The following is a 27871-nucleotide window of genomic DNA, read 5'->3' on the forward strand; positions in this document are numbered from 1 at the left end:
CCAGTCGGCGGCAGAGTCAAACAATTCCTACCAGTCTGGAACGCAATTACCACAGACAGATGGGTGAGACAAATTATCCAGTATGGTTACTGCCTGGAACTCACTTCTACTCTACCCAACATACCACCCAAACACCGTCCTATGTCCAAAGAACACATCACCCTGTTACAGCAAGAGGTAAAATCCATGCTAGAAAAGGGGGCCATAGAGCCAGTCCCTATTCAACACCAAGGGACAGGAGTATACTCACTATACTTCCTTATTCCTAAAAAGGACAGGTCCCTCAGACCAATATTGGACCTCAGACCGCTGAACCAATACATACTCTCGGAGCACTTCCATATGATCACTCTACAACAAGTACTCCCGTTACTCAAGCAAGGTGACGTCCTAGCAACATTAGACCTCAAGGACGCATATTTTCACATACCTATACATCCAGCTCACAGGAAATACCTCCGGTTCACAATAGAAGGTCAACATTTTCAGTTCAAGGTTCTCCCCTTCGGGGTAACCACAGCCCCAAGAGTATTCACAAAATATTTAGCGGTAGTAGCTGCACACCTCAGAAGGCAACACATCCATGTGTTTCCATACCTGGACTATTGGCTCATAAAAGCAAACTTGTACGCGCTGTGTGCAAGCCATACGTCTACAACACTCCAGCTGCTACACAGCCTGGGTTTTTCCATAAATTACCTAAAATCGCCTGTACAACCCTCACACATACAGCAATATCTGGGAGCTACAATAAATACCACAGTAGCAAAGGCATATCCAAATTCCGCCCGGATAGCCAACATGCCGACTCTCATTCAAAGATTTCAGCCACAACACTCTTTTCCAGCTCGAGTGTTCATGCAGCTCACAGGCATGATGGCCTCCTGCATAGTCATTGTCCCTCATGCCCGACTTCAAATGCGTCCACTGCAAGAATGCCTAGCACGGCAGTGGAACCAAGCTCAAGGGCAACTAAAGGACCTAGTGTTGGTAGACAGTCGCGCTTACAACTCTCTGCAGTGGTGGAACCCACAAAACCTTTCCAAGGGGCGAGTGTTCCAAAAGCCGGTACCACAACTAGTACTAACAGCGGACGCATCACTGACAGGTTGGGGAGCCCACTTACTTCAATACACAGTCCAAGGGCTCTGGTCAATCAAACAAAAGAAACTGCATATCAACCAACTAGAGTTGCTAGCAATATTTCTGGCACTAAAAGCATTCCAGAAATACTTGTACAACAAGGAAGTGTTGATCCAGACGGACATGACAGCCAAGTACTACATCCAGAAACAAGGAGGAACACACTCTCCACAGCTGTCCCACTTAGCACAGAGCATATGGAGGTGGACAGTTCCGAGAAACATCTTTCTCCTAGCAGAACACCTGCCAGGGAAAGACAATCAAGTAGCGGATCTGCTAAGCAGACACAGCCAACAGCTACACGAATGGGAGATTCACCCCCAAGTTCTCCAACCATTCTTCCAGAAATGGGGGCACCCAGAAATAGATCTGTTTGCCACAAACGAAAACTCAAAATGCCAGTACTTTGCCGCCAGGTTCCCACATCCGTTGTCACAGGGCAATGCGATATGGATGAACTGGTCAGGCAGATTTGCGTACGCTTTTCCACCAGCTCCACTGATTCCGCTGGTAGCACGCAAACTACGTCAGCACTCACAATGATACTGGTTGCTCCCACATGGGCAAGACAGACATGGTACACAACGTTCCTGGAACTCTCAGAAGTTCCCCATCAAAAACTGCGCCTCGCGCCCCATCTTGTAACTCCGAACCATGGAGAAATCGAACACCCAGATCCAAATGAGATGACCCTAGCGATCTGGCTCCTGAGGTCTTAGAGTTCGGATACCTTAACTTACCTCCTGATTGCATGAACATTATCAAGGAGGCAAGACGGCCAACTACTAGAGCATGCTATGCAGCTAAACCGAAAAGATTTGTAATTTATTGCAACAATAACCAAATCAATCCATTAGATGCTTCCATCCAAAACATTATCTGTTACCTCTTGCATCTTCAAAGATGCAATATAGCATACTCTTTTACAAGGCTACATCTTGCTGCTATAGCAGCATATCTCCAGAACAGACAACACCTTTCCCCGTTTAGGATACCACCAATCAAGGCTTTTAAGGAGGGTCTTAAAAGGATAATCCCTCCAAAGCACCCACCTTCACCAGTCTGGAACTTAAATTTGGTTCTTACAAGACTTATGTGACCTCCTTTCGAACCACTCCACTCATGTGAATTGCAATTTCTAACATGGAAGGTGGCATTCTTGATTGCCTATTTCCCTCAGGCGAGTAAGTGAGCTTCAGGCACTAACCATTCAAGAACCCTTCATGCAAGTACATGCGAATAGGGTAGTACTTAGGACCAACCCTAAGTGTATGCCAAAAGTCATATCCACTCTCCATATCAATCAATCAATCAATAGAACTGCCAGTTTTCTTCCAAAACCCACAGTCAGTAGCCGAAAGAGCCCTACACACACTAGATGTAAGGAGAGCTCTGCTATATTATGTTGACAGGACTAAATCATTTTGAAAAACAAAGCAGCTGTTTGTTGCTTTTTCACCGCAACATAAAGGTAATCCCATCTCAAAATCAGGAATAGCCAGATGGATAGTTAAATGCGTACAGATATGCTATCAAAAAGCTAAACACACTTTTAACAGTTCCCCCAAGAGCATACTCTACGCGTAAAATGGGGGCATCCATGGCTTTCTTAGGGAATATCCCCCTTGAAGACATATGTAGGGCTGCTACATGGTCTACCATACACACTTTCACTAAACACTATTGTGTAGACGTGCAATCAAAGCAGCAAGCTGCTGTAGGCCAGGCTGTCCTTCAAACTCTTTTTCAGACTGCTGCAGCTGGTACAGGTGACTACCGCTAGAGGATATACTGCTATACAGTCAAGTCAAGAAATACTTTATTCGGTTCAGTTTACAAAAACCATAAAAGTACACAAACATATGAAAATGGTCCACAAGTCACCAGGCAGCATGACAATGATAAAATACAGCATAAAAAGGGAGGGAGTACCCATTAAGATATGCAGCACATGGTGGAAAAAATTTAAAAACAACAATATGTACGACAATCAATAATTAAAAAATCAACATAAGAAATTGTGAATTTAAAAAACTTGATTCAAGTTACAATGGTCGATATTTATGATGAATCGTCTAGGACCAATTGATCTTTTTGCTGAGTCTCACCGCTATGGTTAAAAAATTTAGCCACATTATACATTTCCCATATTTCTGCTAATAGTTGAAGATACAGTAAAGCTGGCTTGACTTGCCTAAATCCTTTCCCTTTTAACAGGGGTATAATGAACTTTTTCCTGATGTCTTTAAAGTAATTGCAGAAAAACAAAAAGTGGACAGTATCCATGATCGAACAACTGTCACATTTGCACAGATCTAGATCCAATCCCCTGGTCCAGCCAGGGCGGCCAGAAATTAATAAATGAATTTTATTCAATCGGAACTTGGTTAAAAGATACCTGTGATTTGAGTTGTTAACGACCTTTAGGTAGAGTTCCAGATCATGGCCAGGGGAAACAATCAATTGATGGGTCCTGACAGAGGGCTTTAACAACTCCCTGCCTTCTCTGTCCATTCCTCTGTTCAACAAAAAAGTATTTTTAACCCATTTCAGATGGCCTTTTACCAGGCTAGATGGTTTGTTGAACAATTCAGGCAGACCCAACTTTACACACATTTGTTGTACATATTTCAACCAAGGGCTCTTATCCCAGTGATCTAGCATTAGGCAGTCCTTTAAAATTTCATGGTTCACTTCAAGCTCTAGATTAAGCCAGACTGATATCCATTTTAAAAGGGGGGCCATGGCGATTCGATCCTCCAAATAGTCCACGCCGCATTCCTGATGGACTATGAAGCTGGCCGTGGATCTTGGGAGGGAAAGAATCGTTTTTAGGAAGTTATCTTCCGTTACCTGGAGCGATTTAACTGGCCTAAAGCCCCACAGGTCTGCGCCGTACATAGCGATGGCAATACATTTAGCAGCATATACTTTTAAAACTGCCTCAATGGGCTTCACCCCTAATTTACGTGAGAAGCCCAGCACCGCAGAAATAGAGCGTGCCAGGACTTTTTTTTTCTCCAGCATTTGAGGGTGCTACGTAGAACCTTCATCAAAAACAACTCCCAGGTAGGGAAATCTGGGGACCCTTGTCAGCTTGTGTCCATTACAGTACAATGCCACCACATTTTTTTTGGCCTTCGCTTTATGGCCCACCACCATGACGTGGGATTTACCAAAGTTAATACTTAAGTCAAAATTTATCATAAAAACATAAAAAGAGTTCAACAGGCTTTGAAGACCCACTGCAGTTCTGGCTAGGAGAGTGGCGTCATCCGCATAGAGTAATGCGGGCAATAGATATTTCCCTGCCCTCGGGATGTCCTTACACGCTGCACCCAAAACTCCACCCAAATCGTTTATATATAGTGTAAAGAGCAGGGGAGCAAGGATGCATCCCTGCCTTACACCATTGGTAATGCTGATTTTTCCCGTGCAGTTCCCCTTTCTATCATAACGTACCGTTGCTGTAAGGTCCCTATGGAGGTCTGCTAAGAAGTACACAATATTTGGGTCTATTCCAATGCTAAGGAGCTGGCCCCACAACTTGGATCTGTTTACTCGGTCAAATGCCGAGGACAAATCCATAAAGGCAATGTACAGAGATCCTTGCTTCGCTAGTGTGTACTTCCCAATGAGCAATTGTAGATTTAGGCTTTGGTCGATGGTACTGCGCCCCTTTCTAAAACCGTACTGTAGAGGAGAAAGAGTATTAGTCTCCTCTAGCCATTCGGTAAGTTTGCATAGGACCACTCTCCCTAGAACCTTGACTGCAGAATCGATAAGGGATATAGGTCGGTAGTTGCCAGGGTCACCCCTATCCCCTTTTTTGTAGATGGGGACAGTCACCGACTGGGTCCATGACTCTGGAATTCCTGTTTTAGAAACTGTTAAAAACATTTGCTAAAACTTTGGACCAAAATAAGATATCAACTTTAAAAAGGTCGGAGGGAACACCATCCGGCTCTGGAGCCTTGTTACTAGTCATCATACCAATGGCCACGGCCACCTCTTCCTCATTCACAATCAAGGTATAAGGCATTTGGGAAAAGGCGGTCGTGCCCTCTGCCCCCAAAGTCTCTTGTTCGTAAACGGACCTAAAGTGCGAGTGCCCTTTATCTTCTTGGATTCCGCAATCCAATTCATTGTTACTAGAATCAGAAAAATAGGGTTGATTGACCACGGCCCAGAACTTGGCGCTACTTTTCAATACATCAGTTGAAGTCAAGTCGGCCCAGGCATCCTCTCTGATCTCACGCCGCCTTCTTTCAATGGCTGTCTTGTATTCTTTCCTGAGAGTAGCCACGAGCATTCTATCTACTGGTTTGGATTTGAGTGCTACTTTAAGTTTATGATTAGCCGCTGAGCAGTTCTTCTCAAACCAGTCTTCCTTCCCTTGTGTTTTACCTTTACCCTGACGCGTCAGGTTGGAGAGAATGTCGAGGCAAACCTTTTTATACTTACCAGTATGCATCTTTTCTTGGCATGTTGGGCTGCTGACATTCATATCGCCTGCCCTCCTCCCCGGTGCCTGTCGCAGCTGCAGTATGCGCTCTTTTAGTATTCTCTTTTGCATGGCCATCTCTTACTTTGCTATACTCCATCCCTGCCACAATGGCGAAAAACAATCTGAGGATGGAGAAGATGCTCATGCGCACTGTAGTCCAGAGAAGGAGTCACCTATCTCGTGATACTTCGAAGACTCTTCCAGGACAACAAGGTGCAATCATCCGGACCCAACACTAGGCGGCGATCTATGCACAAGATATGAATGTCAGCAGCCCTACATGCCAAGAACAGATGCATACTGGTAAGTAGCATATTCCTTTCTTCAATGGCGAGTCAGTTGGTGAGAGCAGCTAATGCCTTGGCGATATTGGGCAGGTACCATCGCCCACTTTGGTGTGATATCTCGCCACACTTAGATCAACTTCCTTCGGAGTCCAAGACAGAAGCAAAAAAGATCTTGCAAGAAGGGTGAAGCAACGTCAATGGAAGTCATAGACTGTGCCATGGATATTGCCACAACAGCTTTTCGTTCCTTGGCTGGAGCTGCAGTTCTTCGTCGCCAGGGGTGGCTTAAGGCGACCTGGTTCAGGCCGAAATCCAAAATAAGATCTTGGATTTGCCCTTTGATGGAGAAGCACTATTTGGTAAGCTGATTGATGACACCCTCCAAGAAATTAAGAAAGATACTGAGACTGCTAAGTCTCTGGGTACGCTTCAGTACCGCAAAGCTCCTTTTAGGGGTTCCAGGGTCAAGAGCACTTCCTACAGAGGCTCTTATCAACAGCAGAGGTACTCATCATATGGCTCAGGTTCACAGCAGTACCGTCAACCGTACCAGCAAAGGCAAGGTCAGTCTTCAAATTACTCAAGGCCTAACGGAGGGAAGCACGCTCGCCAAGGGCGTGATGCGTCCAAAAGACAATAGCGGCCTCCTGGCTCTTCCTACTGTGCCCACCTCTGCAAAATTATCAGTAGGAGGCAGGGTTTCACAATACTATCGAAATTGGTCCAAGATAACATCAGACCAATGGCTGCTCAACATCATTCGAAAGGGCCATACTCTGGAATTCACGTAAATCCCACCATCCAAGCCCCTTGCTGCCATTCCTTCAAAACATCTGCGTCTTCTGCTGCTCGAGGTTCATCAGATGCTCCTGAAGGGACCGATAGAGCCGGTTCCCTCCGCCCAAAGATGAGAAGGATTCTATTCCAGGTTCTTCCTGGTAAGGAAGACGCTAGAGAAATTGCGCCCAATTTTAGATCTCCGGGAGTTCAACACCTATCTCATCTCCCTATCCTTCCGGGTGGTCTCTCTTAAAGACATTCTACGTCTTGTCAATCCAGGGGATTTCATGGCCACGCTCGATCTTGAAGATGCGTACTTTCACGTACCAATTCACCCGGCACACAGAAGATTTCTACGATTCACAGTAGCCAAGAGCCACTTTCAATTCAGGGTTTTACCCTGTTCGACTTTGCTCTGCTCCGAGAATTTTCACGAAGGTGCTGACACCAGTAGCTGCGTTTCTACGGAAGAATCATTTGCAGGTCTTCCCTTACCTGGACGATTGGTTGCTGAAGGCTCCGTCCAGGGAGGCTGCGAGGGAAGCGGTCAACACGTGCACAAACCTCTTCCAGAATTTGGGTCTCACTCTAAACAGGGAAAAGTCATCTCTGGTTCCGTCAAGGACGGCACACTTCCTGGGAGCCATCTTGGACTCCAATCTCATGAAGGCATTCCCAACCTTGGAGAGACAAGAAAAACTGCAAACCATGGCGCTAGACTTACGAAGAAGGTGTCTTTCCGTACGCCGTTACAAATCCCTTCCGGGGGATATCTCTTCATGCATTCCTCCGATTCCACACTGCAGATTGAGGATGCGTCCTCTTCAAGAGCAACTGGACATCCATTGGAGACAGATTCACAGGTCGTTCGACAAGGTGACCATCACCTCGGCAATGAAAAAAGCTGCTGTGTGGTGGACACGGTACAAAAGGGGGTGGTGATGGATGGAACATCTGAATCAATCAAACACTCGCACCCAGTCAAAGGATCTGGGTTTAATCCATCACCGTTCTTTAGCCCACTCTGCCACCCCAGTTCAGACATGGCTATATGAAAATCAGTCTGACCCTGTGCCTCATGGGAACAGTCCAGCCCGAACTGCACACCATGTCTTCCCTGGACCGGAAACAAGCTTCCGAGGACCGGTTTCTGGCATTCCAGCCATCTTCAGCCCGGCTTACTTGAATCCAGTGGCAAAGTGAGCAAGGGACTCGCGTCTGAGCAAACCCTGCCACACTTATGGTGGCCAAAAGAGGTACAAAACGGGGTGGTGATGGACGGAGCATCTGAATCAATCAAACACTCACACCCAGTCAAAAGATCTGGGTTTAATCCATCACCGTTCTTTAGCCCACTCTGCCACCCCAGTTCAGACATGGCTATATGCAAATCGTTCTGACCCTGTGCCTCATGGGAACAGTCCAGCCCGAACTGCCAAGCCATGTCTTCCCTGGACCGGAAACTAGCTTCCGAGGACCGGTTTCTGGCATTCCAGACGTCTTGGTGGACACAGCAGGAGGACTTGTCCCAAGGTCTATCCTTCGTAAGCGATCCATCTCCTCAGGTTGTGACGACAGATGCGTCATTGGACGATTGGGGAGCAGTACTGCAGGACCTGCATGTCAGTGGGCATTGGTCTCCTCAGACTCGCCAGCTACACATCAATCTCTTGGAGCTCAGGGCAATGAAACTGGCTCTTCTACCTCGTCTAAGAGGTTAAAAAGTTCTCATCCGGACGTAGAACACCACAACCATGCATTACGTGAACAAAGAAGGGGGAGCCAGGTCTCTTCCGCTGTCTCAGGAAGCTCAAGAAATCTGGGAATGGGCGATCCAATATGGGATTTCACTACAGGCGGAGCACCTGCCAGGAGTTTTAAACGAAAAGGCTGACTAAGCAGGTCATCCTCAGTCAGTTACGAGTGGGAACTGAACCAACAAGTTCTGGACGAGGTCTTCCGACAGTGTGGCAAGTTGCGAGAGATCTATTTGCCACACCGACCAACAAGAAACGCCGGTCTTATGCAAGCAGACTTCACCACCGAGAGTCATTGGGGAATGCGCTTTCGATAGCCTGGTCAGGGACATTTGTCTACGCCTTTCCCCCATTCCACTGATCCCGAGGCTTATCCGGAAGATCAAGGTGGAACCATGCAGGATGATCTTGATAGCCCCTGCTTGGGCGAGACAGTTCTGGTTCACGGAACTCCACCTGTTGTCGCTAGTTCCTCCACTTCCCTTGCGGACGATTCCAGATCTCCTCACAATGTCCGAAGGGCAAGTTTGGCCTCCTGATCCTGCGTCTTTGCACCTGACCGCATGGCTCCTGAGCAGCGAGAGGTTATGAACCTTCTCATTTCAAATTAAATAAATGAAATTCTCTCCCAGGCTAGAGCCCCTTCCACTAACAAGACTTACCGTCTCAAATGGAAAAGATTTTGCATTTGGTGCACGGCAGAGGTTGTTGACCCCTTCTCTTCACAACCTCATCAAGTTTGCCTTATCTTTTGTCCCTGGCTAAGTCTGGGCTGGCCCATTCATCCATAAAAGTTCATTTGGCAGTGATTTCCAGATACAGACGTTCAGCGTCTGGACCTTCTCTTTGGTCTTTCAGGATAATAAAAGTTTCTTAAATGTTTTTCGTGTCTACCCCCCGGTGAGGCCTCTGCCTCCTACGTGGCAATTGAATTTGGTCCTTACACAGCTCATGAAGGAACCCTTTGAACCAATACATTAATCAGATATGAAATTCCTTTCATGGAAGTTGGCTCTCCTTTCCCTCACATCAGCAAGATGAGTTGGGGAATTGCAGGCGCTCACGTTCCAAGAGCCTCTTCTCTAATTCAAAAGAAACACTGTGATTTTACAGACTAATCCAAAATTCACACCCAAGGTGCCCTCGGACTTGCTCTTGAATGAACCTGTTATTCTTAAAGCTTTCTTTCCGCATCCCACTTCACCAGCGGAGAGGTCGCTACATTCTCTGGATGTACAAAGGTGCTTAAAAATTTACTTGGATCGCACCAAAGGATTCCGTAAATCCTCCCAATTGTTTATTGCTTTTGGTAGTCCTCAGAAGGGCCTCCCTCTTTCCAAACAAGGGATTGCAAGGTGGATAAAGAGTGCCATTCTACATTGCCATAATTCAGCCGGAAAGCCGCTGACCAGCAGGTTTAGAGAACTTTCCACAAGATCGGTGGCTTCTACAACTGCACTCTTTGCGGGAGTGCACATCAAGGACATTTGCAGAGCTGCGACTTGGAGCAGCGTGCACACCTTTACAAAGCATTACTGCTTGGATTCCTTGCAACAGGAAGATAAGGCTGTAGGCCAAGCGGTCCTGAGGAACCTCTTCCACTAATTGGTGAGCTTTCCTTTCTATCCCACCTTCCTTTTATTCTGCACATTTTGGTTCTCATATGATAATGGCTAATGGTATGTTTATGTTCGAGGCATGTGGGCTGCTAAATTCATATCTTAGCATTAGATCGCCGCCTAGTGTTGGGTCCGGATGATCGCACATTGTTGTCCTGGAAGAGTCTTCGAAGTGTCCTGAGATAGGTGGCTCCTCATCTGGACTACAGTGCGCATGGGCATCGGCTCCATCCCCAGATTGTTTTTTTCCGCCATTGGGTTCGGATGCGGTCTCGACGTCTCTCTGTCGGAACCGAGAAAACATAACTTTATTCGGCCAAAAGGCCTTGTATTTATTACGTCGGTATTGTTTGCGTGCGGTCTCGAGTTCTTCCGTCTCTCGGAGCCGGAATCAGCGGAGTTTTTGCTCTTCGGACATCGAGGCCTTCTCATCGCGACTCGACAGCAACTTTTCCAGCATGGAGCGGAGTCCGTTTAAGCTCTGTCCGCTCTGTGGGGCCAAATACCCACATATAGACGCGCACCCGGTCTGTAACAAATGCCTTTCACCAGACCATAACGAAGGAAACTGCAGAGCCTGTGCAAGTTTCAGGTCCAAGAAGACACTCAAGATTCGGCGCGCGGTGCGCCTTGAGGCCCACCAAACGGCCCCGGAACCGGACGACATCTTCGACGAGCAAGAAGAAGAGGGCCTGAGCCGTCATCTTCAAATCTCCCCGCCCGAGACGGAGGTCGAGGCGGATCCGGAAGACGACGACGGAGTCGTGGATCAAGGCCTTGAAAACGTCGACGAGGTAGGGGACGTCGAAGAGGTTTATGGGGCCGTGGAAGATAGCTCAGGGGATGAGCTATGCCCCGAAGTTTACGGACATACAGAACGGGTCACGGGATCGCCTGTCGGCCTTACCCAAGACCCCGTCGCGCAAGCCACGGCCCCGCCTTTAGGCCCGGCCACGGACATACTTGCTGCACAGACGGTATCGAAACCAAAACTGAAACATACGGTATCGACTACACCTAAGATGGCCGAACCGAAAACAAAACTGAAACTTAAGGACTCCAGCGTCCCTAAGATGGCGGCCGTACCACCAAAAACAAATAAAAACGCTGCTTCATCGACTCCCTCGACCTCCGGTCCACAGAGATCGAAGAAATCTGTCGATTCCACCGTGTCGAAATCGGTGCCAGAGGAGGGATCCTCTAAAAAGGGCGGAACGCACAGGTCAACCGTTGCGACGCCGGCAAAGCCCGCCAAAGACAGCGGCACGGCTCCGACACCAACTGGGACGTTGGTCGGACGCGTGGTAGAAACGGAGCCGTCGAAGTCACACGGATCGAAGGCTGCCACATCTGCGCATCGATCCAGGGCCTCTGGGGCGGCGGACGCAGCATCATCGTCCAAGACTCAAAAGGGCCAACAGAACGTCGGATCCGAAGGCAAGATCAAGGATTCCTCGTCGGTGCCAAAGGCCACTGTGAATGAAACGTCCCTCGTCGCTTCTTTACTACAAAGAATTAGGGAGAAAGCCGCTGCTTCGTCGGCGCCGACGCCATCGCCACAGAAAGCGATAGACGTTCCGGTCAAATCTGCCAGTAAACTCCTCTACCTTCTGCCGCCAAAAGAGGCGCCGAAGGCCTTCTCAACAAAATCGACACCAAAGAAGTCGGATTCTTCAACGGCAGGGGCACTTTCGGGTCGAGTAATCGACTCGGAAGAGGATTCAGAGTGTTTTATCGACGCTAATACAGGCAAATTGACCCTTTACAAAAGGAAGATAACTTCACAGCCGGTGGACTCCTATGTCATCCCCCTGAAGAAGAAAAAGTATCCACAGGACGCCTCAGGCCTCATGGAACCTATCCAGTCCCCTCTAAGAGGGAGCCCAACTCCGTCTCCAGACCCCTCTGACGGTGAGGGATATGGTGAAGATGACCAATACACTTTCCCAGTCAATGAACCAGATGCACAGCCGGATTCATATGATGACTTTGGGGACCAAGACACCCATAATGTGGGACAAGACCCACAGCCTTTCAGTACACGTGCATCCCCAACTGAGGATTCTGCAGGTTTCCATGCACTCATTGAAAGGGCAGCTGCTAATCATGATGTGGACATGCATGCTGACCCTGTTGAAGAGGATTTTCTATTTGACACTTTTTCAGTTTCTGAAAGAACTGTAAAGACACTGCCTATGCTCAAGGGGGTCCTCAAGCATGCGGCGGACATCTTTAAAGAGCCTACCAGGGCGAGGGTGGTCAATCCACGTATTGAAAAAAAGTACAGACCAGCACCTGCAGACCCTGCATACATTTGGGGACAGTTGCCTCTTGACTCCCTGGTGGTCGCAAATGCCCGAAAGAGGGCCAACTCCCAAACAACGGGTGAAGCTCCTCCCCCGGATAAAGAGTCCAAGGTGCTAGAGGCAGGAGGCAAAAGGGTAGCTGCGCAGGCTGCCAATTTCTGGCGTATTGCAAATACACAGGCACTATTGGCACGTTATGATAGGTCGCATTACGACACCCTAGAGCAAATTGTGCAACACCTGCCTCCACAGTTTCAAGAGGGCACCAAAATGATTATACAGGAGGGACAACTGATCTCCAACGCAGCCATAAAGTGTGCACTGGATGCCGCGGACACAGCCGCTAGGACCATTAACACTAGCGTCATGCTGAGACGACAGGCGTGGCTCCGCATATCGGGGTTTAAACCTGACATTCAGACAACCATACTTAATCAACCAGTCAATCCTGATAGACTGTTTGGTCCAGATGTTGACACCACCCTAGAAAAAATTAAAAAAGACACCGAAACTGCCAAATCTATGGGGGCCCTTCAATCACAACATTTTCGTGGCAATACTTTTCGTCGCTCAGGTGCACGTGGAGTCACCAGAGGACAAATGGGTCAGCAGTCACAATTCTCTAGAGGTGGAGCACAATCCTCGTACCCCAAACAGAACAAGGGGGGCTACAGAGGAAACAGCACCAGAGGACGCGGCAGAGGGAACAACAACTCACGCTCCTCTACCCCAAGCAAACAGTGACTCTCTGTCACTGCCCCCGACCACTTAACACCTGTCGGGGGGAGACTACAACAGTTCCTGCCCGTCTGGTTCAACATCACCACAGACAGGTGGGTGCGACAACTTGTCCAGTACGGTTATTGTCTAGAGTTAAAATCCACTCCACCCAACATTCCACCAAGGCAAAGGCCTATGTCCGCAGAGCACTTGCACTTATTGCAGCAGGAAGTGGTGGTGATGCTGCAAAAAGGAGCAATCGAGCTCGTGCCAGTGGGGGAGGAAGGCACGGGGGTATATTCCCTGTACTTCCTTATTCCAAAGAAGGACGGATCTCTCAGACCAATTCTGGATCTCCGTCCCCTCAACCTGTATATACTGTCAGAACATTTCCATATGCTTACACTGCAACAGATTCTTCCCTTGTTAAACCAAGGGGACTTCTTAGCAACCTTAGACCTCAAGGATGCTTATTTCCACATTCCACTTCACCCGTCCCACAGAAAATACCTCAGGTTCACAATCCAAGGCAGGCATTATCAGTTCAAGGTCCTACCCTTCGGAGTCACCACGGCCCCAAGGGTGTTTACCAAGTGCCTGGCGACAGTGGCAGCGCACCTCAGGAGGCAGAACATCCATGTCTACCCCTACCTGGACGACTGGCTCGTTCAAGCCAAGTCGGAACAACAGTACGCCGCAGACATGTCGACTACCATTCACCTCCTTCACGACTTGGGTTTCTCGTTGAATTACCCAAAGTCGCATCTTCAGCCGGCACATGTCCGGCAGTTTCTAGGTGCGACAATCAATACCCTGACGGCCAAAGCTCAACCAAACCAAGTCAGGATAGAGAGCATGCAATCTCTAATCCGAAGGTTCAGACCACAACACTCACTTCCAGCGAGAGTGTTCATGCAGTTGATAGGCATGATGGCCTCCTGCATCTTCATAGTCCCTCACGCACGGTTGCATATGCGCCCGCTCCAGGAGTGCTTAGCAAATCAGTGGACACAGGCTCAGGGACAATTAACAGACCTAGTGTTGGTTACCAGTCGGGCATACGACTCTCTGCATTGGTGGACTCCACACAACCTTTGCAAGGGCCGACTGTTCCAGGAGCCAGTGCCACAGATTATCCTAACAACGGACGCATCTCTCCAGGGATGGGGAGCTCATCTGCTCAATTTCACAGTGCAGGGACTATGGACAACGCAGCAACAGAAGATGCACATCAACTATCTAGAACTGATGGCGATCTTCATGGCGCTCAAGTCCTTCATTGTACATCTGTGCAACAAAGTGGTGTTAGTCCGGACGGACACCATGACCGCGATGTACTACATCCAGAAGCAGGGGGGCACCCACTCACCGCAGCTGTCTCATCTGGCTCAGAGCATGTGGAAGTGGGCCATTCAGAGGAACATCTTCCTCATGGCAGAGCACCTCCCAGGGAAGGACAATCAGATGGCGGATCTGCTCAGCAGATACAGCCATCAAATGCACGAGTGGGAGATACATCCATCAGTACTCCAGCCGTACTTCCAAAGGTGGGGTCATCCAGAGATAGACCTGTTCGCCACAATGGAGAACGCAAAATGCCAAAGCTTCGCCGCCAGGTTCCCACACCCGCAATCGCAGGGCAATGCGATATGGATGAACTGGTCAGGCAAATTTGCGTACGCTTTTCCGCCGACACCTCTGATACCACTGGTTGTGAAAAAACTAAGGCAGCACTCGATGACACTCATCCTAGTTGCTCCAACGTGGGCGCGCCAGGCCTGGTACACCACGTTCCTCGAACTCTCAGTGGTTCCGCATCAAAGACTGCGCCTCACGCCCAGGCTTTTGACGCAGAACCATGGAGAAATTCAGCATCCAGATCCGCAACAGCTCAACCTGGCGATCTGGCTCCTGAAGTCTTAGAGTTTGGATACCTCAACCTACCTCCTGAATGCATGGACATCATCAAGGAGGCAAGGAAGCCAACAACCAGAGCATGCTATGCGGCAAAATGGAAGCGTTTTGTCATTTACTGCACCACCAATGACATCAACCCGCTAGATGCATCTATCCCTAACATCATTTGCTATCTGTTGCATCTTTACAAGTGCAAGCTAGCGTTCACTTCGATTCGGATACATCTATCCGCCATCGCAGCTTACCTTCAAAATAGGCAGCATCTCTCTCTCTTCAGAGTGCCTGCCATTAAAGCTTTCCTTGAAGGTCTGAAACGAGTCATTCCCCCAAGAACACCGCCAGCTCCGGTGTGGAACCTCAATGTGGTCCTCACCAGACTGATGGGACCACCATTTGAGCCACTGCACTCGTGTGAACTACAATTCCTAACGTGGAAAGTAGCTTTCCTGATTGCTATTACGTCACTGAGGCGTGTTAGTGAGCTACAAGCGCTCACAATACAAGAGCCATTCATTCAAATTCATCCAAATAGGGTAGTGCTACGTACTAACCCCAAATTCCTTCCAAAGGTGGTGTCACAGTTTCATCTCAACCAAACTATAGACTTGCCGGCATTCTTCCAAAACCCACAAACGGTGGCGGAAAGAATGCTCCATACGTTAGACGTACGGAGGGCGTTGATGTACTACATAGACAGGACACAACACTTTAGGAAAACAAAACAGCTTTTTGTTGCCTTCTCACCACAACACAAAGGCAACCCGATTTCCAAAGCAGGAATAGCCAGATGGATTGTTAAGTGCATCCAAATTTGTTATCACAAGGCCAAGCGCACTTTAACAATACCCCCAAGGGCGCACTCCACACGCAAATTGGGGGCATCCATGGCTTTCCTAGGGAACATTCCTTTAGAGGACATTTGCAGAGCAGCCACGTGGGTTACACCACATACCTTTACAAAACACTACTGTGTTGACGTGCATTCCAAGCAGCAAGCTGCTGTAGGACAGGCTGTTCTCAAAACACTTTTCCAGGTTTCTGCAGCTGGCACGGGCAACCGCCGCTGATGGAGGGACTGCTATATATTCTATGCTAAGATATGAATTTAGCAGCCCACATGCCTCGAACTGAATATGCTACTTACCAGTATGCATCTGTTCTTGGCATGTAGGGCTGCTAACATTCATATCGCCCACCCTCCTCCCCGGTGCCTGTCGCAGCTGCAGATATACTATTGTATTCAATCATTAGCATGGACATCACTTACACTTTTCACTCCATCTTCTGCCACAATGGCGAAAAACAATCTGGGGATGGAGCCGATGCCCATGCGCACTGTAGTCCAGGGGAGGAGCCACCTATCTCAGGACACTTCGAAGACTCTTCCAGGACAACAATGTGCGATCATCCGGACCCAACACTAGGCGGCGATCTAATGCTAAGATATGAATGTTAGCAGCCCTACATGCCAAGAACAGATGCATACTGGTAAGTAGCATATTCATTATGCCACAAAATGTGCTTATGGCTGACTGCTTGCTAATCTGATACAAAAGCATGGGGATCTATGAAAGTTCCAATACTGGGGCAAGAAAACAAGTTACTTACCTGTAACTGTGGTTCCCCAGTATTGGTAACTTTCATAGATTCCCATGCGCCCACCCTCCTCCCAGAGGAAAGCTCAGTCTTCAGCAGATATGGTGACTGTTACACAACGGCTACGAACATTTGAGGCTCTGAGGTTCCTTCAGGAGGGTTCTATGGGGTGAGGCTCTTCTGATTGGCTGATGCCTAAGTTTGGTCTCTTTTACAAAAAGAGGCGGATATGCTACAAAAGGGAATGAGGCCTAGGCCTTTTTCTTTCTCTTTTGTACCTACTGCTATGTTATTTTGTTACCGAGACTCCCATTCCGACGACAGGGAATGATACAAAAGCATGGGAATCTATGAAAGTTACCAATACTGGGGAACCACAGTTACAGGTAAGTAACTTGTTTTCTTTCTGTCAGAATTTTACTTTTTTTCTTGTCATAAAATGCCTTCCTTGTTTGCTAGATGCCCTGCCTGTGGCAAAAAGGCCATAGCAGACCCTCATTCTGTCTGCATACTCTGTCTCCCTGAGACACATTTGCCAGAGTCTTTCCAACATGTAACAATCTATCCAGATGAACTCTGAAACACAGAGAAAGAATCTGTCTGTATAGTCTTGTGGGAAGACTTCCACTGAATCCAGAGGATGATCACCGACCAGGCGTGCGAAAAGGAGAACAAGGTCTATTTCAAGAAGTAAGAAAATACCTGTGTCTTCTCCATCAATCAATCGGGGGGGGGAGGGGGGTTATAGAGCGCTGCTACCCACCCTTGAGGATCTCAAAGCACTGACGGGGAAGGGGGCTGCTGATCCATTTTGGTGCTAGTGTTCAGTCGAAGAGCCATGTCTTGAGATCCTTCCTGAATTAGGTTGGCGACAGGGATTGAATAAGGTGGAGAGGCAGGACATTCCAGGTCTTGGCGGTGAGTCAAGCGAATGATCTTCCTCCGGGCTCTAGTCTTGTGGAACTGGGACTGTGACCAGGGCCAGTTAGGAGGAGCAGAAGTGCCTGGTGGGTATTGCTGTCACCTCACATCTCCAAGTCCAGACCATCGTTTACTGCTAGCTCGATTGGCGGAGGCTGCTTTCTTGTCTCCTTTTTATAGATGGCCTACAGACACTCCTCCTTGACACAAGACGCATTCTTGAGTAGAAGTCGTCCTACTATCAGGCCAAGATCTGCTACTCCTCCAAGCAGGCATCATTCATCTCCATTGCGCAGACAGCATTGATCTCCTACGTGGTCCAACTCCACGCAGTCCTCCTAAACAAACTACTCTCCTTCACTCACCGATACCCCACTTTTGCGGGTATCCCCAGTGGATGACCTTAATACCTTTCATGAGGTATTGACAAGAGGAGCTAATAAGCTAAACATGGACATGCTTGCACTTCCCATAACGTCAACTGTTATTTTTTAGACTTTACACCATAGGTGTGCTTTGAGGCACTTACTGCCTTTAGAGCCTGGGCTCCTACAACCAGTGATGGACATCTTCCTTACTCCTGCCTTTCTTCTTTCAGATCCAGCGAGGATCCTCAAGAAATACAAATCTCCTGATCAAGATCTGTTTTTCTTGAGGGTAGACCACCCAGGCGCCACCGCCACCGCCGCCGCCCAGGAAATCCATCACAGCCAACAGTGTTGTTGCTAAAAAAATTGCATACAGGAGGTTCGTAGCCTGACACGCAGACAGGACACGCTTTCAGGTGATGCCAATGTTGGGACGGTGTTAAACAGCTGCTCATCCGGGATCCCTGACCACAATTAAAAAAACGGAGCCCCAGGTCCTAATGGCCTGCCTGCTGCCCTGTTTAGGTCTAACACTGACTATTGGGCAAGAAATTCAGTTCTTGAGAACCAGTTTGTCCCTGACTCATGGCATTATTCCATAATTTGCCCAATTTATGAAGGTGGAGATAGGAGTGATCAAGGCAACTATAGACTGATAGCACCATTAACCTTGTTTCCGAATACTTTGCAAACCTTGTCCTGCAAGATTTAGCAGCATGGGTAAACTCTTTGAACCTTATCCCATGGAATCAATCGGGCTTTTGCTCAGGGCAGAGCATATTATCAAATCTTGTTGCCCTTCTAAACTCCATAAGAACGTTTTTCACTTCTAAAACCACATTTTATATCTGTTTCGTCGACAGGGACCCGCGTGAATTTTGGAAGAAACTAATAAACGCTGGGATCCTAACCAGCCATAATGAAAGCAATCCAACTTCTGTATACTGAAACATGGCTTCATGTAAAGTTGGGAGACGGTACAAAACTCTGGAGGAAGATGTATATGACAACAGGACTGATGCAGGGGTGTGTTCTCACCCCGCTGCTGTTTAATATTCATATTTCAGATATGTCACATGATTTAAACTGCGTAAATGCGTTCCCTGCGAAACTCAGTGGTCTTCAAATGACACATTTTATATCCCAACAATTTAATTCTACTGAGCTTGACACTGTTTAAACTATCTCTTTACATACACACCGCTAAATAAATCAGAAGTTAAACCATCACGAAAACCAAAGTAGTAAAATTTATAAAGAGAATCGGAACACCTGGCGCTTGGACAATTGGTGATCTTCGGCTTGCATGCACTTCACAGTAAAAGTATCTTGGAGTGGTGTTTGACTCCAGAGGTGCCTTTATCCCGCACATGGAAACCATGAAGTTGAAGGCTGCCTCCCTAACCTCAGGAGTCCAGCTACTGGCACTGGCAAAAACCTGGCATGGTAGCAGTCTGGGCACCTTACAAAATGTTATGGCTGCACAATTCTTGCGCACAGTAGCATATGGCTCTGAAATGACAGCAGGCAAGATGGTAAAACTCTTAGATCTATTGAGACCCAACACCTACCGGCCAACGTTCAAACTTCCAAATTAAACCTCACAGGCTCAGCCGCGACTAGAGTTTGGCTTTATGAAACATAGCTGATGTACCAAAAATGCCTTTCTTAAGATGTGCCACGGTTTTCATTCGACCAAATACAACTTTGTATCGGCTCTGATCTGGCAGGAAATAAACAGTCAGAATTTGAAATATGCTTTGCATATCCTCAAAACAAGAAAATTACTGTGGGGCCCCATTATTCAAGCCAGAATAAGAACCTGCGGACAAGCAGTCATCCAAGGCCTCAATGCAGTAAACACTCACCTGAACACACGGTTTGTCAAATTTGTACAGCTATTGAAGTACAGGCCTATAGTGGTGAGAGCAACTCCGAAACCCAAGCATTAAAAGGGACTAGTCTGACTATTGAGCTTTGTGTGTTTTTTAATGCATGCAGGAACGGGATACTATAATACTCTGACGACCTGGTGTGTTTAAATAAAAAATAAAAACCTTTTATCTCAATTTCTTATTTGTTTCAATGCGTTATTTTTAGGTGTAATTGTTTTAACTAACTATGCACTTTCTAAAATAAACTTGAACTTTAGGCAGGCCCCACAAGCTATGAGGAGACGAGCCCTGGGTACCCTCCTGGGTCTTAAAGGATACAGATTAAACAGTCCTAGGCTCAGCACTCCTTAGTCAGATGACTGCCATTGCAGCCAAGCTATTCACACCTTCTCTGAATGATTTCTTCTTGTTTGACAACTTTCAAACCAGTACATAGAGACTCACTTGTACAATCTGCTATATGTGTTCAAGGGACCAAATGAATATCCTTAGTCTCATGTTTCACAATTTGCAACGTATAGGGTAGCAAGCTCTCACATTTGACTAGGCCAGGAATTGAATAGTTACTAAGTCATCCTTTTCCATCTCCCAACCAAGGTACCAACTCTGAGATGTCCAACACATCGGAGACGGAGTCTGAAAAAAGGGATGAGTATGAACACCCACATCCAAATGAGCGAGATCTCCGACAACGAGCTGAGGAGAGTCGAAAGCGTGGCGGCATTGGGCGAGGGCGTGGCCCTCCACCACCTGGACGTGGCCGTGGAGGTATAGGAGGCAGCAAGTATGGCAACTCTTCCATCAGCTCAGGTAAAATGTTCAGTGTTTTCTAGTTGTAGTGATTACCTATCTACTTTACACCAGAACATTATTCAGAATAGTTGTCAAAACTTTACGGATATGATCTCTGATTTTCATTTCAGCTAGTTGATTTCTACTATCTTACTATCCTCCTAGCTCTAACCAACAAATTTGCCAAACAAGCTCTGTTAAGTGACAACATAAATAACTTTTGTTATGTACACTAAGCAACTTGTTCAGATTAGTGAATTTAATTTGTAAGGAAATATGCAGGCTGAGACCCCTCTCCCCCTCCCCCCCCACCACCACTCTCTTCCATCATCAGCATTTACTTTACACCAGCTTTTGTTACTGCCACTGAGATAGTCATTGTCACCCCTGAACCACAGTGCAGTGTATCTCAATTTAGTGCCTTATCTCCTTCCTTCTTGAACCGCTGCACAGGAGTTCACTCCTGTGGAATGAAAAGCACTCTTGCCAGCTTTCAAAAAGGCTTTTAAAGCCACCCCTCCTTACCATGGAAGAGTCTTAACAGGAGCCTACAAACTTTTGCCATCATCTGGTGACATGTCTCTTTGATGTGATAGCAATGTTATCTGTGGAAGATTGCTCCAATCTTACTCCCAGCCTCCTTCCTTGAAGACACCTTGGTTAATGTAACCACATGCTGCGGTCTTCATATGTGCCGTTTGTTAACTATTTACAATGTTTCTTGACAAACAAGGTAAGCTTTTCAGATATGTAAATACAAATACTTAAACTGTAAACACTTGATTGTAGCCTTTAGCACAAGGTTGGAGCAAGAGAAAAGCATTTGGAAGAGAGACTAACCCAATGGATTGTTGATAGTATTTCCCGTAGTATTGCTAATTCTATTTCAAGGCAGAAGAGCGTGGGTAAAGTGTCCTATAAATAAGACCCCAGGTTATGAATGAACCTCTTCTCCCAAGAACTTTTGTATCTCGCCTTATGTAGAGAAGTGTGGCTCAATGGTTAGAGCGGCAGACCCTGATGCAGTAGTCTGGCCGGGACCAGGGTTCAATTCCCGCCTCGGCAGGTCTCGGGCTCAATTTCCTCGGACCTGATAATTCTCGCCTCTGTGCCTATTCTGATCATGAGCCCCACTCTGCACCCCTGGACAATAGCTTGCTTAATCTCTACAACTGCCCCAACAACGCTGAGGATGCCGGACTTCACCTTGGGGGTGCCCAGGAGTGGGCTCCTCACAGGGAAAGGCCAGGAAGGGTTCCTCGGTGGTATTTGTACAAGCGCCAAGATGCCTCCGGGTAGTCGTGCGCTATATAAGTGCGTAATTATCATTTTATTTTATGTAGGTAGTCTGTTGGAAAGGCTATCTATAGGTGTATGCTCAGTTGTTGTGGTGCAGAGTTTCACTCTGAAGTCTGGTGCGCAGTGACCATGTAGGAATTTGTATACAAGGCCAGGGTATTTATTTCGATCTGCCATTTGCTTTACAGAGCCATTGTAGCAAAAAATTTGACCTTTTCTGGCTGAGAATGATGCAAGAACATTGATTTTCCACTTGAAGTTTAGCCATCCTGTTATGTTAATTGTTTCTTCTCATTCAATAGTACTGAAGGATCCTGACATCAACCCTTATAGTCTCCTGGATAGCAATGAGACTGACCAGGCTGTGGACACAGATGCCAGTGAATCCCAGCCCACCACCAACCGTCGGCGGAGGTCTCGCCGCCGCCGTACAGATGAAGATGCCACCATAATGGACGGAGCTGCAGAGTCCGACAGCACATCTGTGAATGAGAACGGCATAGGTAGGTTGTATGTTGAGAGCTGCGGAAGAGTATTTGCTGTAACATCAAACGTAGGGTTTGTGGTTTGCTTAAATTTAAGTTGCAATACCTTTGAAACAGTGCTTTCTTTTTATACAAATAGAAGAGAGTGATGCCAAGCCACAGAGGCGTAATCGTAGTCGCCGGCGCCGTAACCGTGGCAGCAGAACAGATGGCTCAATTAGCCGGGATCGCCAGCCAGGTGAGACGAGACCAGAGGGTATAGAGCTCTGAGAATACTTGCGTATGTGCTTATCATGATGGGCATCTGTCCGCAACATAGAGCCATAGCTGAGGGATCGCAGCAGTGTTTGTACACTCCCCTGCCTTCTGTGCTATCCCATATCACCCACCCACCTTGTGGATTCAGTTTTATTTCTGCCCCTTGGCTTTTTTCTTACTAAGTTCTGATTCTTTCTCTATTTTTTTCTTGCACCTTTAGTCACAGTTTTTCAGATGTTTTTCTAGTAATGATTTTGTTTAGTACTTTTGTTCTGCATTCTGTTTAACTGGTGCTACTCTGTGAAATATGTATTTCAGGATTATTTCTGAAGTTTGAATTATTATTGACTCCATGTGCTTACATTTTGTTTTAAACTAACGGAATTCTACATTATTTTACTTTTTACCCATTTGCCTTGCTGTATTTATTGTAACGATTTTAATTAATTGAATCAATAAACAAACATTCATAAATCCACTGTGCTCCTTTGCCCAACAATCATTTACATCCCTTTAACTAGCTAGCCCTGGCCTGTTGTATGCATATCTGTTTCCTGTTGTGCTCCATCCAACAGCAAGGGACACGGGTATACTCCCTATATTTCCTTATTCCCAAGAAGGACGGCTCTCTCAGACCAATATTGGACCTCAGACCCCTAAATCAATACATACTGTTGGAGCACTTTCATATGATAACATTACAACAAGTGCTCCAGTTGCTACAACAGGGGGATTTCCTAGCAACACGACCTCAAAGCTGCGTACTTCCACATACCCACCATCCAGCCCACAGAAAATACCTCAGGTTCACAATAGAAGGTCAACACTACCAATTCAAGGTTTTGCCCTTCGGGGTTACCACGGCTCCAAGAGTGTTTACAAAATGCTTAGCGACCTTAGCAGCACATCTCAGGAGGCAGCACGTCCATGCGTACCCTTACCTGGACGATTGGCTTATACAAGCAAAATCGTACCACCAATGTGCATAACACACGTCTCAAACAATCCAGCTGTTACACAGCCTAGGATTCTCAATCAACTACACAAAATCACATCTGCAACCATCCTACATACAGCAGTACCTGGGAGCCACCATAAACACCTCAGTAGCAAAGGCGTATCCAAACTCAGCAAGGATAGCCAGTATGCAGACACGCATTCGCAAATTCCTGCCAAAGCACTCTTTGCCAGCCCAAATCTTCATGCAACTCATAGGCATGATGGCCTCCCGCATATTCATTGTCCCCCATGCCAGACTTCAGATGCGCCCATTGCAGGAATGCCTAGCACGGCAATGGAACCAGGCTCAAGGACAACTGAAAGACCTAGTGTTGGTAGACAGCCACACTCACAACTCTCTGCAGTGGTGGAACCCACAAAACCTTTCCAAGGGGCGACTGTTCCAAGAGCCGGTCCCACAACTAGTATTAACAGCGGACGCATCACTGACAGGCTCCTTCAATGCACAGTACAGGGGCTCTGAACAAACGAGCAGAGAAGGCTGCATATCAAACAACTAGAGTTGATAGCGATATTCCTAGCCCTGAAAGCATTTCAGAAATACTTGTACAGCAAGACGGTGTTGATCCGGACAGACATCATGACCGCAATGTACTATATCCAGAAATAGGGAGCAACGCACTCTCCACAGCTGTCCCATCTGGCACAAAGCATCTGGAAGTGGGCGATTCCCAAAAATATTTTTCTCCTAGCAGAACACCTTCCAGGGAAGGACAATCAAGTTGCCGACCTGCTAAGCAGGCACAGCCAGCAATTACACGAATGGGAGATTCACCCCCAGGTCCTCCAACCATTCTTCGAGGAGTGGGGTCACCCAGAAATAGACCTGTTCGCCAAAAAAGAAAACTCGAAATGCCAATTCTTTGCCGCCAGATTCCCACATCCATTGTCACAGGGCAATGCAATATGGATGAACTGGTCAGGCAGATTTGCGTACGCTTTTCCCACAGCACCACTGATCCCGCTGGTGGCACGCAAACTGCGACAACACTCCCTCACACTAATCCTAGTTGCTCCCACATGGGCGAGACAACCGTGGTACACGACGTTCCTAGAACTCTCAGTAGTTCCCCATCAAAGACTGCACCTTGCACCTCATCTTCTAACTCAGAACCCTGGAGAAATCAGACACCCAGATCCCAACCAAATGAACCTAGCGATCTGGCTCCTGAGGTCTTAGAGTTTGGATATCTTAACTTGCCCCCAAATTGCAGGAATATCATTAAGGAGGCAAGAAGACCAATCACACGAGCGTGCTCTGCAGCTAAATGGAAAAGATGTGTTATTTACTGCACCAATAACCAAATCAATCCATTAGACTCATCAATACAAAACATTATATGTTACCTGCACCTTCAAAGATGTAACTTAGCATACTCTTCAATACGGCTACACCTTGCTGCCATAGTAGCATACCTTCAAAACAGACAACACCTTTCACTGTTTAGAATACCAGCAATCAAAGCTTTCATGGAGGTTTTAAAAAGGGTGATTGCCCCAGTATTGGAACTTTCATAGATTCCCATGCTTTGTATCATTCCCAGTCGTCGGAATGGGAGCCTCGGTAAATAGAAAATACCTTAGTAATAAGCACAAAGTGAAAAAATAGGCCTAGGCCTCATCTCATTTTGTAGCTTATCCACCTCTTTTTGTAAAAGAGACCAAATTCTTGCAGCAGCCAATCAGAGCAGCCTCACCCCATAGAACCTTCCTGAGAGAAACTCAGAGCCTCAGATTTTCTACCGCACGTTGTGCAAGGGAGTCTCCATTGAGCTCTGCTCATTTTCTTCAATTCCAAACTATTTTTCTTCAACTTATATCTCTTTTTTGTCATGTCTGACAAGGAGAAAAAAGCACTTTTCAGAGCCTGTGCTACCTGCTCAAAGAAGAGATTGTTTGTCGAGGACAAACATGTGGACTGTATATGCTGCCTGTATCCGGACCATAAAGCCACGGACTGCAAGATTTGCAGAACCTTCTCCACGAAGACCTTGAGGGACAGGGAAGGACGCCTCCTCACATGGCTTCAGAAGATGAAGGACCTCAAAAAACGTATGTCATCAGACAGTGAGGGCTCCTCATCGATGGTGTCATCTAAGAAGTCTAAGAAGAGGGGTAGGTCTCCCCCTTCTACTTCAGACGAGCCCCTTCTCAAGGCCTTACCAGGGACCTCTGATAGGTCTGACAGGCCTGCTTCCCAAAAATCTCCTCACCACGGTGAAAAGGAGAGGCAGGGAAAGCCTGAGGAATCGCAACCCTCAAAGAAGGCGAAGAAAGTTGCTCCTGTCACTTCACCACCCTCTGAAAGGGATAGAGGGGTGAAAAAGCCTTCAACTGCAACTCAGGAGGTAGTTTCGGATAAAAAACAGCGGTCGTCGACGGTGAAAACCACAGGTACGCCGACGATTTCTGTAAAAAAGGATGTGTCTGTGAAATTAGCCTCGTCGACGGGCTCGACGACGGCGCCTGCACTGTCGACGGTGTTCAAGACACCTGATGCCTGTTCGTCGACGAAAATCACCTTCTCCACGTCGACGACAATGACAACAAAGATCGCTTCGACGACGTCGACGACTACCGTGTCGACGACTCCTGTAACCTTGATGCTGACGACGAGTTCGTCGACGATCCCGTCGACGCTCCATCCATCGTCGACGATGAGCTTCTCCTAGTCGATGGCACAATCCTCGACGACGAGCGCAGTTTCTTCGTCGGCGCTTCCGTCGACGACACAATCCTTGAAAGCGTTACCGTCTACGACGACCCCGTCGACGATGTCGTCGGCGACTGAAAATACAGTTTTTTCTCGCAAAAGGAGGCAAATAACACCAGAAATGACGTCTCCGCGACAGGTTCAAACATTTCCTCCTAACCTACTGTTGGATGACGATTCTGGTGAAGAAGCTTATAGCAACTTTAGCCAAGCGTATAGCCCTTCTGACCTGCAAGTTAAGGTTCAGGATATCAGTTCTGAGGAAGGAGAGATGGAACACCAACACTATGTTCCAGAACATTATTATGGAGGAGAGGAAATGCCTAGCAGGCAAATGCCTTTGCAGAAGCCTTCGCGTCAATCTCAGCAAGAGATGGTGGCGATGCCATCCACTCTTATCTCAGATCTACAACTTATGTTGCAAGACTACCGAAGGCGTTTTCCTACTCCTCAGGAGGTTCAACAGGTGCGCACTCCGACACCTCCGCCTCAGCCATCACCGCCTGTGGCAGAACTCTCTTTGCCTCTGAGAGAGCGTGATACTGCACCTGCAGCACATCCACAAGAAGTAGTGCCTGTTCGTGATACAGATGATGATACTGCCTCGTCAGATGCGGACCAACAAGTGGACCCTGACCAAGACCAGCACGTGGACTGGAATCCAGATGACCCTCGTGATCCGGACATCACAGAACCTGATAACGCTACCTCTCCTCCAGCGGATGTTGGAGGTTTTCACAACTTGATGGAACGGGCTTCCAAGAGGTTTGGTCTCCCTGTTACCACGGTTCAGTCAGAATGTTTCTTGTACGATTTCAAGGAACCATTCAGGAAATCAGTACGTTCAATCCCCATCATTGAACATGTTTGGACTGAAGGCCTGAAGGCTATGCAAAATCCAGCCACAGTCCTCCCGGTGCTTCCAAGACTGGAGAAAAAGTATAAGGCACCAGATGGCAGCCCGGCGTGTCTCCTGGGTCAACCAAAACCGGACTCTGTAATTTCTCAGGCCGCACAGAGAAAATTTAAAAATACCATCCACGCCGCTAACTACGCCTCCAGATAAAGAGGGCAGGCGTTTAGACAATGTGGGTAAAAGATTCTCCACAATGGCCAGTCTTATGGTTAGGGCGGCTAATGCTTCGGCGATTCCGGGGCGTTACGATCGCCAGATGTGGTGCGACCTTTCTCCGTTTGTGGAGGAACTACAGGATTCCTCTAAGCAAGAGGTAAAGAAGATATTGCTGGAGGGAGAGCGGGCCTCTTCGGAGGTGATTGACTGTGCTATGGACATAGCAACCACAGCATTTCGAGCGCTAGCCGGCTCGGCGGTCCTGAGATGCCAAGGATGGTTGAGGGCCACGTGGTTCAGACAGGAGGTGCAGAATAAGATTCTAGATCTGCCATACGATGGAGAGATGCTATTTGGCAAACACGTAGATGACGCCCTACAGGGCATAAAGAAAGATACTGATACAGCCAAATCCT

The 27871-nt window shown here is 47.4% G+C and overlaps 1 protein-coding gene across 4 annotated transcripts in view; it reads left to right on the plus strand.

Annotated features, from left to right (window-relative positions):
- Positions 1 to 27871, plus strand: part of FXR2 (FMR1 autosomal homolog 2) — a 395300-nt gene that overhangs the window by 310837 nt on the left and 56592 nt on the right. For all 4 annotated transcript variants that reach the window (XM_086946152.1, XM_086946153.1, XM_086946154.1 and 1 more), the window contains exons 13-15: positions 20414 to 20626; positions 22210 to 22410; positions 22532 to 22630. In XM_086946152.1, coding sequence (XP_086802278.1) covers positions 20414 to 20626; positions 22210 to 22410; positions 22532 to 22630 — 513 coding nt within the window. The remainder of the gene's footprint in view (positions 1 to 20413; positions 20627 to 22209; positions 22411 to 22531; positions 22631 to 27871) is intronic.

The sequence above is a fragment of the Lissotriton vulgaris genome, chromosome 12 (genome assembly GCF_964263255.1).
Source record: "Lissotriton vulgaris chromosome 12, aLisVul1.2, whole genome shotgun sequence".
Classification (NCBI taxonomy): Eukaryota; Metazoa; Chordata; class Amphibia; order Caudata; family Salamandridae; genus Lissotriton; species Lissotriton vulgaris.